Below are 15,258 nucleotides of genomic sequence, written 5' to 3'. Positions count from 1 at the left end.
GTTTTGATGTGTAATTTTGATTATAATTTTTTATTAAAATATAGTTATAATATCTAATAAAAATATAATATTATGAAATTATTTTTCAAGATAAATCTACACGTGTGATTTTTATATTTTCAAACTAAATATTTTAGAAACTATCAATAATCAAAGTTTTAAAAGTTTGACCGGATATTAGTCAAAATGCCAAGTATTTATGACCGTAGAGAATATCATTTTCGTGTGATATGGCTGGCATCTTTTTTCAATTTCTTTTATGATCAAAGATTTAAAATTCTAACTTTGCGTAATTTTGAACAAGGTATCTATTTCAAACAAATGGTTAATTGGATCTGATACAAAAACATGTGTCTGCGCAGTATTAGACAGTGGGCCATACAAATGTGGGCCCACAGCGTCAGTGTCAGTGCCATACAAAGGTAGTATATCACACGAAAATTATACTTTGCTTAACACATGCATACGGCCAATCACAGACGTCATTGTTGTCACCACTGCTAATATGGTGTCTAAAGGCCTATTTGTTTATTTTTTTTAAAAGCTGTGTTTTTAAAAGCTATATTTTGATTTTAGTTATTGATTTTTATAATAATTTTTTAACTTTTCAGCGCATAACTTTTAAAAAAACCACTCTCAGCTAGTTTCTCAACTTCTAGTTTATTTCCTCCAGAAACAAACTTCCTTCTCCAAAAATCACTTTTCAGCAACTTTTGACATCAGAGAGCTAAAAACAGAAACAACCAACAAATATGACCTAAATGTGTGGCATTTGTGACATTTTTCGTAAATATAAATCAAACACATCATACTTACACTCATATATATATGTATATATGTATGTATATGTATATATGTATATATGTACATATATGTACATATATATATGTACATATATGTACATACATATATGTATATGTATATATGTACATATATATATATATGTAAGTGATAACATCTGTCTAAACCATATTAAAGACATAACCTCTACAAACGCATACCACTGAACGCACCAAACAATCACTTACACTCATATGCAAATACACCATATTTACACTCATACATATCTATGTAAGTGATAGCACATATCTAAATCATATTGAAGATATAACGCATACCAACGCACCAAGAGTGCATTTTTTGTCGGCATGTGTCCGGAAAGCATCTTCTCCATCTCCACAACGATAATGTCGCAGCAAGCTTCGGTCCTGTAAATCAACTTGAGAGATTTTTTTATTTTTTAGAATCGGATCGAGTTCCAGCTTGCCAAGTAGGCACTGTGTGCAACTGACAGCAGGCCCCACCACCGCCTTGAGCCGTAACGTTAGGCTATTTCCAACAGGTTCAGTTTCTACTAATACAGTACTCATAAAATATTGTAAAGTTGAATTTACTTTTAATACTGTAGCAACCGTAATACTGTTTATAAGAGTTGATTGTGGATTCAGAAGAAGAGAAAAGTAATAGAAGTTAGGAAATAAAGTAGCTGCTATAGATAAAAAAATAAAAAGTATTATAATAATATAAAAAGATACTATAATAATATTATAAAAGATAAAATTTTAAATACACCGAAGATGCCTTTCGCCTGGATCGCATCGCCGAAGCCCGTGGGCCAGCGCCCACAGCTGCGTCACGTACACTACTCGCAAGCTGCTTGCGCCCACCAACGAACCCGACCCCACACGAGACACTTACACTGACCCTGTGGGGCTACCTTTTTTCTGGCCCATCGTCAGTGACACAAAAGAATAATCTAATCATCGAGGCAAGTACGAGTAGCTGCAGGCTCCCTCCCAAGCTACCGTCACAGGGAGAGCCTGTTAAATAGCGGCCACCCATTCCGCCTAGTCTCGCTACCCCGTGGTCGCCGCCTCCTCCAAAACCACCCCAAACCCCCGCGTCCGGAACCTTCTCGAAGCTCCCCGCCTCCACCCGCTCCGATGGCGAAGGAACCGATGCGCGTGCTCGTCACCGGCGCCGCAGGTACGGCACCGAGCCCCCTTCGTCCGATCCGCGTGGTGCCCGATGCCATCTGGCCCGGGCCGGCTCAGATCCGGCGTCGACCGATCCAGTGGTGTTTTGAGTGTGCGTCGGTGGCTAGATCTCGTCTTGCGTCGCTTGATCTGATGGGGTTTATGGGGCTGGGCCGTTGGAGAGTGGATTTGACGTGTGGAAGAGCTCACTGGGTTGCTTGAGTGGGTAAAATTTGATCATAGCTGCGGTTTTAGCCCGATCTGATAGGCTGCTAGGATTAGTGGGTAGATCTCGTGGTAGCCACTTGGTCTGATAGGGTTAATTGCCTTTTGAGACTGGCTGGCTGCACTCGTTGAGTAGCTTAGTTTGTGGCAATTTGATCTCAGAGCTGCCGATCCGTAGTCCAACTGTTTATGGGTTCTAGCGGGGATTTTGGCATAGTAGCGTGATCCGATGTGGTTTAGGGATTTGGAGTGAGTGGTTACCCCAAACAAGTGGTTTTGCGAGTGAAGTATTACACTGAACGAGTGGATGGTTTTATCAACTCTGATTGCATTGCTAGCTTGTTTCACCGACAACATGCTAAAAGTTGCACCTGAATGTTGTAATTTTTGAGCTGATTAGATAGTTATAATCAGACATTCAATATGATGGCACTTAGGTATCCTGCTACCTTTATTTGAACTATATGCATGGCACTGTTCTTGTCCTTTATGGAGCTATTATGAAATATATCACGAGCAATACGACAATTATCGTTTGCATGTTTCATGGTATCAGGGTAGGTGATATGATATCCGATGCATATTTTCTTTTCCTCTTAGTTCAACCAAGTCAAGAGCCCTCACTTGTTCTTATTGCAACAGCAATTTTCTTTCCTCACACCAGCTCTGGTACCATGTCACATGATATAAAAAACATACAATAGTTGCTGTGTTGCTCTTAAGATATATTGATAATAAAGTGGGTAAGCAGTATATTAGAATAAGGAGCAAGAATAGGTTTTGGATGTGTGGTTTGTTACTTGCGAATCATGTGATTATATGATATGTTGTGGCAGTGCATGCACATGCACAGCACTGCAGGCCACTTTTGGTGCCATGCGTACTGTGTGCTGATATATGTTATATGTGCCCAACAGGAACCACTCCGGAATTAGTATATGACCAATTGGTTTTCGTAGCATATAAATTTATCAGGATTTTCACATTGCCCTTAAAATTTGTCCAGCCAATGTGGGGCACCATTGTGATGCAGGGAGGGTGAATTTGGAATCTAAAACGCTGAGGATTAATTTGGATCTAAAACATTTCACATTTTTGTGGATATATGTTATATGTGCCCAACAGGAACCACTCCGGAATTTGTGTATGACCAATTGGTTTTCGTAGCATATAAATTTATCAGGATTCACATTGCCCTTAAAATTTTGTCTAGTCAATGTGGGGCACCATTGTGATGCAGGGAGGGTGAATTTGGAATATAAAATGCTGAGGATTAATTTGGATCTAAAACATTTCACATTTTTGCAGAGTATTTCGTGAAAACATCCCACTTATCTGAGAAGGTTACTCACTTGGCTGGAAACTGAACACAAAACTTCCTGTGTCCAGTTGGATATAGTTTTTCATTTTTAAGGCTTAGGACTGAACCAAACTGACCTTGTAATCAGCATAGGCAGCCCGATGGTTTGCAGTCTGGGAATGGGAACCTGAAAACATGTGATTTGCTTTTGGTTTTTCCATTTCGGGAGCCTAATTTGGAACCTAGAGTTTATACTTAAGATCAAAACACTTTCTACCTCACTGTTACCTGCACTTTTAACAATTTTTATGAAGGGGCGAATGGAGATTAAGCTTTCTCTGATATTGTGCTAATCTTTACCAAGCAATATGCGCTGATTTCAACTTTTGTTGTGTAGGACAAATTGGATATGCACTTGTTCCCATGATTGCTAGGGGGGTTATGCTCGGTGCGGACCAGCCTGTTATTCTGCACATGCTAGACATTCCGCCAGCAGCTGAAGCTCTTAATGGCGTTAAGATGGAGTTGGTTGATGCTGCTTTTCCTCTTCTGAAGGGTAAAATTATTTTAACATTTCATTTGAGAAAGTGATGCTCTTCTAGGGGGATTATCATTCTTATTGTTTGTGTTGTTACACTATAGGAGTTATTGCAACAACTGATGTTGTGGAGGCTTGCACTGGTGTGAATGTTGCGGTTATGGTTGGTGGATTCCCCAGGAAGGAGGGAATGGAAAGGAAAGATGTTATGTCGAAAAATGTTTCAATCTACAAAGCTCAAGCATCTGCCCTCGAAGCTCATGCGGCCCCCAGCTGCAAGGTATGGATTGCTGCAGCATATACGCTGCACCTTCCAATTTTTCCTCCTCTGACATCATGCACTCAATCTGATCATTTAGATGGTGATGCATCGTCATCATGCACTCAATGTAGTCATTTAGGTGGTGATAAATCGTCATCATACACTCAATCTAGTTACTTAAGTTGTGATAAATTGTCATCATGCGGTCAATTTAGTTATTTAGGTGGTGCATACACTCAATTTAGTCATTTAGGTTGTGATACATTTCTAGTGAATGCTACAGCCATGATAAAATGGACTTACCCAAATTTATGAGGTTGGACACTCCACTCTTTATTGGCCATCAAGTCTATTAACGTATCTATGTATGTGTTAACATGCCTCAACAAAATGTGAACACGCCACAGATGAATCTGAACTTCAATTGTTACGTTTGCTTAGTTGCTGGAGAAGCCATGTGAATGTCAATCTGTCTCTTGCAGATTCCAGTTTTAGATTTAAATTATTTGGTCTGTATTTTGCAGGTTTTGGTTGTTGCCAACCCAGCAAATACCAATGCTCTTATCTTGAAAGAATTTGCTCCATCTATTCCTGAGAAGAACATTACTTGCCTGACCCGCCTGGACCACAACAGGGCCCTTGGCCAGATTTCTGAGAGACTTAATGTCCAAGTTAGTGATGTGAAGAATGTTATTATCTGGGGTAACCACTCATCCACTCAGTACCCTGATGTTAACCATGCCACTGTGAAGACTTCCAGTGGGGAGAAACCTGTTCGCGAACTTGTTGCTGACAATGAATGGTATATAGAATTGCTACCAATACAAGCATACCAGTTTGTTTCTATTTTCCTTGCAGGTAGGACTAAGTAGCTAATGTTATACTTGTATCCCTCTGTTAAACAGGCTAAATGGGGAATTCATCAAAATTGTCCAGCAGCGTGGTGCTGCAATCATCAAAGCGAGAAAGCTCTCCAGTGCTCTCTCTGCTGCCAGCTCTGCTTGTGACCACATTCGTGATTGGGTTCTTGGAACCCCTGAGGTCTGTTTCAGTGCCTTAGACCTTTCGTGTCTTTTGGTTTTAACTATATACCTCTGCCAACATGTTCAATTGTTTGATTGTAGGGAACATATGTTTCCATGGGTGTGTACTCAGATGGTTCATACGGTGTGCCAGCTGGGCTGATCTACTCCTTCCCAGTAACTAGCAGCGGTGGTGAATGGAAAATCGTTCAAGGTATGATTGGTTTTGTTATAGTGTTTAACAGAGGGCTTAACCCAGACCAATTTGTTGCATATCTGTAGTTACTGTATCTTTTAGTTACTTTGTCATGGATAGCTTATTAGGATATTGTATTTTCTTCCCTATCTTTTGTTGTCTGAAATCCTGTACGCATAGCTATTGTTACCCAAAACTTGCCATTCAGTGCTAGTACTTCTATTTTAAATTATAATAACTTTCTCCGTAACATTATGAAAGTTTAACATTACCGAATTTCCACTTTTCCAAGTTGCCTAATGTTGTCACATCATGGCAGGTCTCCCGATCGATGAGTTCTCGAGGAAGAAGATGGACGCGACCGCCCAGGAGCTGTCGGAGGAGAAGGCGCTTGCCTACTCATGCCTTGAGTAAATTCTGGCATACTCGAGAGAGCAACTGCTACTCTTATGTTTTGAATAAAAGAAACTTCTGCCCGGTCCCATAGAAACTCTCGACTAAGAACTGCCGCACATGTGCAAACGTGTTGCTGGTTTTTTCCCGGCGTGTATGAGGCTTGTAGCTCCTTTTTGCCTGATGATTTGCAGGACATCTATTGAAAAGTTGAAATCGAACCGTTTGACCATCATATGGAAGTGCAACCATAGTTTTGTATTTTTAACAGCATAATAATCGCCTTGCTGCTTTTTAATGTCTTGACTCCTGTGCATGCTAGCTAGAGTTAGGATTGTATTGGATCGGATGGTTATATTTTCAAGTAGTTCCTTTGGCTGTAGTCCTGGGCTCCTGGCACGGTACCCAAACTGTTTGGGCCTTGGTTGGGTACTTCATTTTCTGTTGCAAGCTATGTGGGCGTATCTGCTGCAAAGTGCAATATGGATGTTGTCTAGTTGCAACAACGATCAAGTTTGTGCAAGATACCTAGTTTTGAGAAGTGAGGTTTTAGTTTTGAGAAGTGAGGTTTTCTCCTTGTTCAACTGAGTATCTTTGCCCGGTTACCGCAAACATGTGTTCCTAATTCCAACACCCCTATTGCTGTATAAAGACTGCTGGATCAGGGAGGGCAAGGATCAATTCCTGGACAACTTGGACTTGGCGTCTCAATTTCTAACTAGCTGCTGACGATTCCCTCTGTTCCGTGGTCTTACTATGAGCCCATTGTCAGAGGATCACGACGGACCCGATATCCAAAGCGCTGCAATCGTGATTAACAATTAGGGTACGAACAATGCTTATAGCTAGATGTTTTCTTTAAAGAAGTGTTAAACACCTATATAAAAACTACAGATGTTTTAAGGTTAACTATCATGTTAATACTAATATAAACAACAGTATTTAAGTAAGTATCTTGCTCTCCGCTTAATCACTTATATCAGCGCATTTTAAAAAAAATCGGTTTTTTTTTCATAAACACATCATCTAAGTAACACATTTGTACATGTTCTTAGCAACCGCAGTAAGCATCGTCCCGTGGCATTACGGCATCCAGCTCGCTCGTCGTCGGGCAGAGCTCCCCTACCAGGTCTTTGCCTCCCTGCGGCCACCGCCGCGGCGTCCTCCGCAGGACAGCACGTCCGCACGTACTCTCACTCGCCCGCGCCGCCGCCGTACGCGGTCCCGTTTCGGCTGCCACAGTGCCACCTAGCTACCTACCCGCACACATGGGCCATGGCGAGCGAAACCACCGACGCGTCGTCGTCCAGGTCCAGCGGGACCGTAGCCGCCTCGCCGCAGCGGCCGGCGACCGGCGCGTGAGGGATCGTAGCAGCCATGCATCACCCGTCGCTGCCGCGTGCGTGCACGGCTCTAGCTAGCATGCATGGAGACGCGGTCGTGCCGCTGAAATGGAAGTATGAAACCACCCGGCGGTGCATTGAATCTGGGCTGAGCTGTTGCGGCACACTTGTGTAGCTCCACGCGTACGCGTGCACGGCACGGATGGACGCAGGACGTCGTCTCGCCATGGTCAGAGCCTGGACCGACCATTCACCAACCTCCAAGCAGGCCAAAATAGGCAAAGATATCATCCAGATTTGTTGCAGAAATTGGAAAGACAGGCTCGTAGTCTTCGTCATCGGTTGTGTCATCAACGAGATTACAGACAGTTCCTGGATCCTTGACAAGACCAGGAAGAACGAACTACAAATGTACAAAACACGAGGCTCCGCTGGAATCAATTAAGAGAGGGAACAGAGAGTATTTACAAGAGACATGAGTTTCAAGCACGGTCTATGCCTCACAATAAGAACAAGGAGACAACAAACGTTATACAAAACTCCATGTAGCTAAAATAACAGGCGAAAAAGAGAGCGCCAAACCCTGAGGACAATGTTGTCAGCCCATGACGTGAGTTTTAACACGGATATTTTTAGCCGATCAGTCCGTGTTGATCACGAGTTTACTACTGATTAGTTGCTTGCATAATCTTTCCTATTTTTTTTCTCCTGAAGATTCATAATCTTGGCTTTGACCGAACCAAATCCCCAAGGGTTCGAAACACAGCAGGGAGCTGGGTCAGCTCGACCTGTTTGGACATCCGACCTTTGATCAACAGTATCTGACGGCTTCATATTAGTTTTCTAAGAATATATTTGTTTCAGCTGTAGATTATGAAAAATAGTTTGTAGATTGTAGATCGTAAAAGCTAGATTGTAAAAGTTGGATTGTACAATCTGCAGAAGCTGGTGAAAAGCGAATTATTGGATTATTACAATCTAACGGTTGGAGTATGCAATCCATTTTTTACAATCCAACTTGTTTATTTCAGCACAATATGTAATCTGCAAGCTGAAACAAATAAACCCTGAAGTTCTCCTATGATATATTTTTTTTCCAAAAGGAGGCAGAAGGGATGCCTCATATATTAATACGGCAGGAGCAAAAACAAAAGAAAACAGTATGAGATGACAAAAAACTATAACACAATAGGGACGGGACCTCAGGCCTAGAAAAGGAAAAGGCAAAAACACTAGCCCGGGTCTAAAAGGTCCCTTAGTTTCTTTGCTCCCGCCGCGATCCAAACTCTAGCTTCATCCTTTATTTTCACTGCTAAAGCATGCACTGTACTCTCTGTTCGATTGAAGACCCTTGCGTTGCTCTCCTTCCACAGCTCCTAGGTGACAAGCATAATCATAGTAGTTACAACCTTCCTTTGCTGATTTGGTCTGCTCAAGATGTGTGTCCACCAGCTCGCAATGGAGAGATGAAAGGGCTACAACGTGGCATCTAGAGTCGTACAACCCGACCATTGAGCCACATACCGCCAAATTGTTTTAGCATATCTACATTTGGCTAAGATGTGTAGCATCGTCTCTGGTTGTTACCGACAAAGTTTGCACTCTGCGAAGTGTGGCCATCCCTGTGCTGCTAAACGATCAGAGGTCCACAACCTATTCTGAGAAGCCAGTCAAGCAAAAAACTAGCATTTGGCTCGGGCCTAATTTTTCTAGATAATTTTATTCATGTCAAAAGAGCAAGCACCTATGAATTGTGCATTGTATGCCGACTTTGCTGAATACTATTTCAAGGCATCAAGCGTCCAGGAAATTCGATCATGCTCTTCTGGGTTGAGCATCATGGACGCAATCTTCTCCCAGAGGTCCACAGATTGTGCTACGTGTTGGGTCGTCGTAATTTGCGAGACATTAAGGTCAGTGATCCATCTCCCCTTTTCCAGCTCCGCCTTCACACATCTAGTCTTTCTCCTGGATGCCTTGTAAATTGTCGGAGCAATGTCTTTTGGCCTAGAACCGTGCAACCAGTGGGAGTCCCAAAACGAGGTTGTGCGCCCATCTCCGATTTGAATCTTGGTCGCCACTGCAAATAATTGTCTGTCGGTGTCATCACAAGAGATGGGCATACCCGCCCAAGGCTTGTTCGGGGCAGTCCATTGTTGCCAGAGCAACATAATCATAATGCCCGTGTAAACCTCTCAAGATGAAGAACATCAAGCCCTCCCAAGGCTTTGGGGCGACATACATTTTCCCAATTTACTTTGCAATTCCCTCCAGTTGAGGTCTCTTTTCCGGATCAAAGGAAATTGCGCCTCCATTTGTCAATACATTTTAGAGTTGCAGACGGAACTTTGAGAGCAGTGAGGAAATAAATGGGTTGAGAAGAGAGGACCGACTTCACAAGGGTATTTCTTCCTGCCAGGTTCAATAATTTTTTCTGCCAGAAGGCGAGCCTATGAGCCGCTTTGTCCTTGAGGCCCTAGAGGTCAACACATCAAATTCACCGTAGTGAAAAAGGTAGGCCGAGGTATTTTATTGAGAAGGTGGCAATAGGCGCTTGGAAATCGGCCAGAACCTCTGAGAGGTCATACCTTGGCATTTGATAGGTAGAATCTGTGTCTTATTTAAATTTGTTCTTAAGCCTGTAGCCTCCCTGAAGTCTTGCAGGATTCTTGCGAGTGTGGTGAATTCCTCCCTCCTTGGCCGAAAAAAAATGACCGCGTCATCTGCATATATGGACACTCACAGTCTTTCTCTTCTACCTGGGAGACATGATAGCAGGTTAAGTTTTGTGGCTCGGTTCAGAACATGATGTAAGGGGTCGATGGTGAGGATGAACAGAAGGGGGAGAGGGGGTCCCCCTACCTTAACCCCTTGTAGTGCTTGATCGGCTTAGTAGGAACTCCATTAACCAGAATCTTAGAGGAGCTTGTAGCGAGGAGAGATGAGAGATGAGAGCCAATTTATGAATTTTTGTGGGAATCCTCTTCTATGTAGGAGGTCGAGGAGGTAGTCCCATCTCACTGTGTCAAACGCCTTAGTGATGTCTAGTTTAACGAGCATACTAGGATTGTTAGTTCGGTGTAGATGTCTCGCCAAACCTCGAACATACATGAAGTTATCTTGTATGCACCTTCGTTTGATGAAAGCACTTTGACTGGAGGAGATTAGATCTTTGATGAAGGGGCTTAACCGGAGTGCAAGGCACTTAGTGATGATTTTCGCAATGCCATGGATTAAACTGTTCGGTATGTACTCTGACACTGTGATGGCGCCCTCCTTTTTGGGAATTAGCACAATGTTCACAGTGTTTAGAAGGTGTAGCCAATTTGATCTGTGGTCATAGAACCTATGAATAGCTGCTGTGACATCGTCCTTTATAATATCCCAGCAAAAGTGAAAAAACACGATGGTGAAGCCATCCGGCCCCTAGGCCTTATCTAGGGGCATTTGGGAAAGGACTTCCTTGATCTCCTCTTGTGTGAATAGTGTAGCGAGGGATTCTAGCTCAAGAGCTTGCATGTTCAGGGAGCTCCAGTTAAGGTCTTTTTGTCTCTATTGTGGTCGGCCCAAGCATTCACGAAAGTAATATGTGACCGTATGTTCTTTTTCGTTCCGAAAGACAGCCCAACCATGGCTGGAACGTAGGCACGAGATGTAGTTCTTTCGTCTCCTTGCATTAATTGTTAGGTGAAAGTACTTTGTGTTTGCATCGCCCTCCTTCAGATTGGTTATCCTGGAGCTTTGCTTTTTCCTAGCCCTTTGTACGATCACCAGACCCAGGACTCGCTGTTTAAGATGTGAGCGAAGGGCTAATTCTTCTCTCGTAAGTTGGTGTTGATCTTGCGCAATGTTGAATCTCAGAATGACATCTAGGGTCATGTGGAGTTGGAGCTTTGTTTGGAAGAAAAAAGAGTGACTCCATTTCTTAAGGCCTTTGGCAATTGAAGAGAGTTTGTAGAAAAGGCGATGTAGCGGCTCAGTTTGTTCACACGGTTGTGATCATAGATGGACAAGCTCGAAGAAGCCAGGAATCTGTGTCAAAAATTCTCAAATCTAAAACTCTTTGGTCATTTTGGCCCTTTTTTGTTTGAGAGCAGAAGCGGACAATGGTTCGAAAGGGAGGACGAGAGAGCATGAACGACGTGGGTACTGAAGGCCAAGTCCCATGCCTCATTGGCGAAAACACAGTCTAGGCACACTAGAGTTGGGTTTTCCTACTCGTTGCTCCAAGTATATTTATGGTTCTGCAGGTGGATTTTCCTAAGCTCACAAAAGTTGATGGCATCCCAGAATTGTCCCATAAGCCTCCGATTGAGGTTGTTGTTATTTTTGTCCTGAGCTTGGTAGGTCAAATTGAAATCTCCGAGGATGAGCCATTTGGCGCCCTCAACCGGCTTTAAGGACTGGATTTCCGCAAGGAAGGCCATCTTTTGTCGATCGTGTGAAGGACCGTAGACCATAGTGACGAAGAAGGTCACTTGGTTTTCTAGAAGTGTGACCATGGCCGAGATGCTATGCTGTTTGATGATGTTTCCAGAAGTGTGACCATGGCTGAGATGATGTGTTGTTTGATGATGTGTCTCTCTGCACGGATCACTCGGTCATCACAAAGGATTAGGATGCCGCCTCGGGTGCCAAGAGGGTCGGAGGTCGGTCACTACACAAAAATCTAAAGTCTATAGCCTCCCAGATAGGAGGCCAGCTGATCGACCACATGATGTAATTTGTTCTTTTGGAGGCAAAGTATGTGGCAAGAGGTGTCGCACAGTGTCTCATGGACCACAGTCTTGCGTGGATCCACATTTGATCCTCTAACATTCCAGGTTATAACGTTTAGGTTCACATTATCCATGGGCTATCAAAGGTGGCGCATGGGAGAGGAGGTACCATCTTGGTAGAAGGCAGGCGCAGGGAGAAAGTATAATAGCTTGAGCATCTAATAGAGGCTACAGGATGCAGGAACCAACCATAATGCATAGCAGAGCAACAGATATGAAGCAAGCATGAAGAGCACAACAAGTAGTCCTTTGCTTAGGATTACATGGTCAGGTAGTAGGAAACCAGTGATAACTATGGTCGAACATCGACCTAGAGCTCATAAACAAAAACCACTGGCAGAAGGGATCCTCGACCACTGCTGGAACCATAAGGATGATGTGTTGCATCGGTAACCAGGTGAACGTGTGATGGATCTGCTATTGCCCTGCTATGTTCAAGATCAGGTCATGACCTGGGTAGCCCCCTGAGCTACTTGTTCAAGGTCCAAGTTGAGCTCCCTTGTGATGTTGATGAGGGCTCTATCAAGCATCTCTGTGTATTCTGCCTAGAAACCAAAAAGTTCAGTGAGGGACTGAATCGCGGCTGCCGACAGGGTCCCTTGAACAGGTCGATGTAGTCACATAGTGCCTTCTCTGTTAGATCAGCTGTGTCATCATCGAGGTACCCGAGCTTGCGATAGAGGTTCCACTGTGCCCGCTGCATGATTGTCATGGAGCCCTTCACCTTGAGCCTCTCACTCTTCATTATGCTAAGTGACTACAGCCCTGGTCGTTAGCGTGTATGGTGCCGGTGAGGGGAGAAGTCCTGGCGTCGTAGGCCCAAACAAGGTGTCCAGGCCATGCTCATCCTCCGCGTCATCATCTACTTCTTCTTCGTCTGCAGGGGGCTCTTCAGCTTCAGTAGCTCTATCCTTGTCATGACCATCATGCTCTGCTTCACCTTCTTGGGCTTGCTCTCCATTTTCCTCATCCCCAGATTGGTCTTCGATTGCTACGAGGTTGTCTGCCTCATCTACATCTACATGGGCACCGAGCTACGCTGCAGCTTGCATCTCCTCACCTACATCTTCCAACCGTGGACTGCAAGAGGTAGTTAGAGCAAAAGAGTTCTGAACATCCATGTCACAAGGCAGTAGGGACCTTTCCGCGCTCATCTGGGCCTCAGCTGGTGTTGTTAGTAGAGTTGTTGTCACCATGTTGTTGAAGGTCGAGATTGCAAGAAGAAACAAGGTGTCAGAGTTGATCTTGTCGACCACCAGGAGGGAGTGCTCAGTGTCATTCTTGTCTGTCAGGTCAGGGGCTTTGAGCAAGAAGCCATTGGCTTGCTCCAGGCACTGCTCTTTAGCCTATAGCCTGGCTGCTTCAACAACTTGAGGATGCATCACAAAGGTGAACATGCTCTTATGGAAGTCTTCGGCTTGCTGTGCGAACAGAGCCTAAAAGGTATTGTTTGCAATTTTCTAGATTTGAGCTAGGGTTAGGGACACCACACCCGTCAGCTCAATGGCATCATCGTGTCGTTGATACCCATTATCACTACCTCGAGGCCATGGGGATCAATCCCGATCCTGACGAGGTTCTTGCTCCTTAGCGTGGCTTGAAGAGGAGCGGTTGCGGCCATCATGATTGCGTCGCTGTCGCAGGAATTCACACGAGTGAACATCACTACCCGGGCGTGCAAGGACACGATGATGGTTACTGGTGTCGTCAGAATCGGACACGTCGTTGTGATTCCTAGGGGAGGAGCTGTGATGTGCGTCTTGCGCCACCGTCATGATCGAAAGGGCCTACAACTGCCTGGTGGGGCCGTCCGCTATCCCATCCAGGGGTGAGCCATCCACGATATTGTGCCTCAAGCTAAATTGTTTTGTCACCGGCCAGATGGGGATCGTGTCTGCAACGGAGCATGACACCTTCGACGGCGTTGCCATTGAGAAATTCTCTAGGAAGTCGAGGTGGACTATGACTCGGTAGGTCAGGCCACTCATGTAGGATGCAGCTTCTTGTTGGTCACATGAAATTCTTGCAAAACAGAGCCACAAAGGTGATCTGAGAAGGTTACCCACACCACCGTGGGGATGGCACTTGGGTTGGAGCTCCAAGCCCAAAGGTTAAAAGTTCTTATGTCCTCACGCAGCTCAGAGCAACGCTCAATGAACTGCAACGAATAATGGGATCCAATTACTTTGTCAACCACCTCCGCAGACCAAGCGTGCACTGGTAATCCCTCGAGATAGAGACAGAGACAAAGTGGAGTCATGCACTGAACGCATGGCGCAAGCAACTCCAGGGGCTGGTGCATACTTGAAGCTCATTGTGGAGGAAGGTGTAGGTTGACATGCCATGAAACTTGTCGGCCACTCGCTTCCACAAGGAGTAGTGCTCGAACTTGACAAGGAGGTCCTCTGGGAAGTGTCGGTGCACTGTGATGTCGCCGTGACAGAGCCTAAATTTGTGACGGAAGGCAGACACAATGATGTCCGGTGAAATGGTTGGCCGCGCCCTGCCAAGCCAAACCACCATGGAGCAGCCTTCTCATGCGTTGAGATCATCTTCTAGCTTGCGTGAGGCAGGGATCATCCTGAACTCCTCCATGGGATGTGTCTCCGGAGTGCCAAGGTTTGCCATGACCCTCCTGGGTGGTGTTAGAGATGGCACCACCTCATTTGCAGTCATATGTGAAGGGGGCTCCACTTCAAGCGAAGCAGAGCCACCGAGGTGTCGCTGCCAGGTCAAGCAAGCAGACTTGAGGCGTAGGCAACGATGTGGATGTACCGCATATGAAGCAGAGGTTGCAGGCGAAGCTCTTCCCGAGCAGCAATTAGCAGCTTTGTGGCCACTACGGGCACAAGTGAATCATGAAGGGGGGGGGGGTCTCTACAGGAGCTTGCCCAATGGTCCCTCTCTTTTGCAGGAACAGTTCTTTGGATAGATTTCTAGACGACGTAGATCGACGTCGCAAAGGAGCAATTAAGCACTGGTGCTGCAAGGTGGTTGAATGCTTGTCACTTCTCGATCGACGCCACCAATAGCGTCCTCTGACCGTAGTCCACCCCGAATCTTCTGCATTGTTTGCAGGGGACATGAGATCTGTTGCCTCTTATGTGCGCCGCGTCAAGGTCGAGGAAATAGGACTGAGGAAGCTCACCTTCTTGCTGGATTTCGCAGATCTAGTTCTAGCTACCTTCATAGCGGATTTGAGAGGTTGAGAAGGGTAACAACAAC

General features: G+C 44.8%; 1 protein-coding gene across 1 annotated transcript; it reads left to right on the top strand.

The window, feature by feature from the left end:
- The first annotated feature begins 1,825 nt into the window (after nucleotides 1–1,825).
- Nucleotides 1,826–6,147, top strand: LOC133907287 (malate dehydrogenase, cytoplasmic-like). Its single transcript, XM_062349283.1, has 7 exons — nucleotides 1,826–1,986; nucleotides 3,899–4,057; nucleotides 4,144–4,319; nucleotides 4,826–5,103; nucleotides 5,207–5,342; nucleotides 5,426–5,537; nucleotides 5,839–6,147. Exons 1-7 carry the CDS (start codon nucleotides 1,944–1,946, stop codon nucleotides 5,931–5,933), a joined length of 999 nt encoding a protein of 332 aa, XP_062205267.1. The 5' UTR covers nucleotides 1,826–1,943; the 3' UTR covers nucleotides 5,934–6,147.
- Nucleotides 6,148–15,258: the final 9,111 nt, after the last annotated feature.

This window comes from Phragmites australis, chromosome 24 (genome assembly GCF_958298935.1).
Source record: "Phragmites australis chromosome 24, lpPhrAust1.1, whole genome shotgun sequence".
NCBI lineage: Eukaryota > Viridiplantae > Streptophyta > Magnoliopsida > Poales > Poaceae > Phragmites > Phragmites australis.
This window is presented reverse-complemented; position numbering and strand designations above follow the sequence as displayed.

Excerpts from the sequence above, each read along its gene's own strand:
- LOC133907287 (XM_062349283.1), top strand. The coding sequence starts at position 1,944 with ATGGCGAAGGAACCGATGCGCGTGCTCGTCACCGGCGCCGCAG. Across the intron at positions 5,104-5,206 it reads CTTGTTGCTGACAATGAATG|GCTAAATGGGGAATTCATCA; the intron begins GTATATAGAATT and ends TCTGTTAAACAG. Across the intron at positions 5,343-5,425 it reads GGGTTCTTGGAACCCCTGAG|GGAACATATGTTTCCATGGG; the intron begins GTCTGTTTCAGT and ends GTTTGATTGTAG.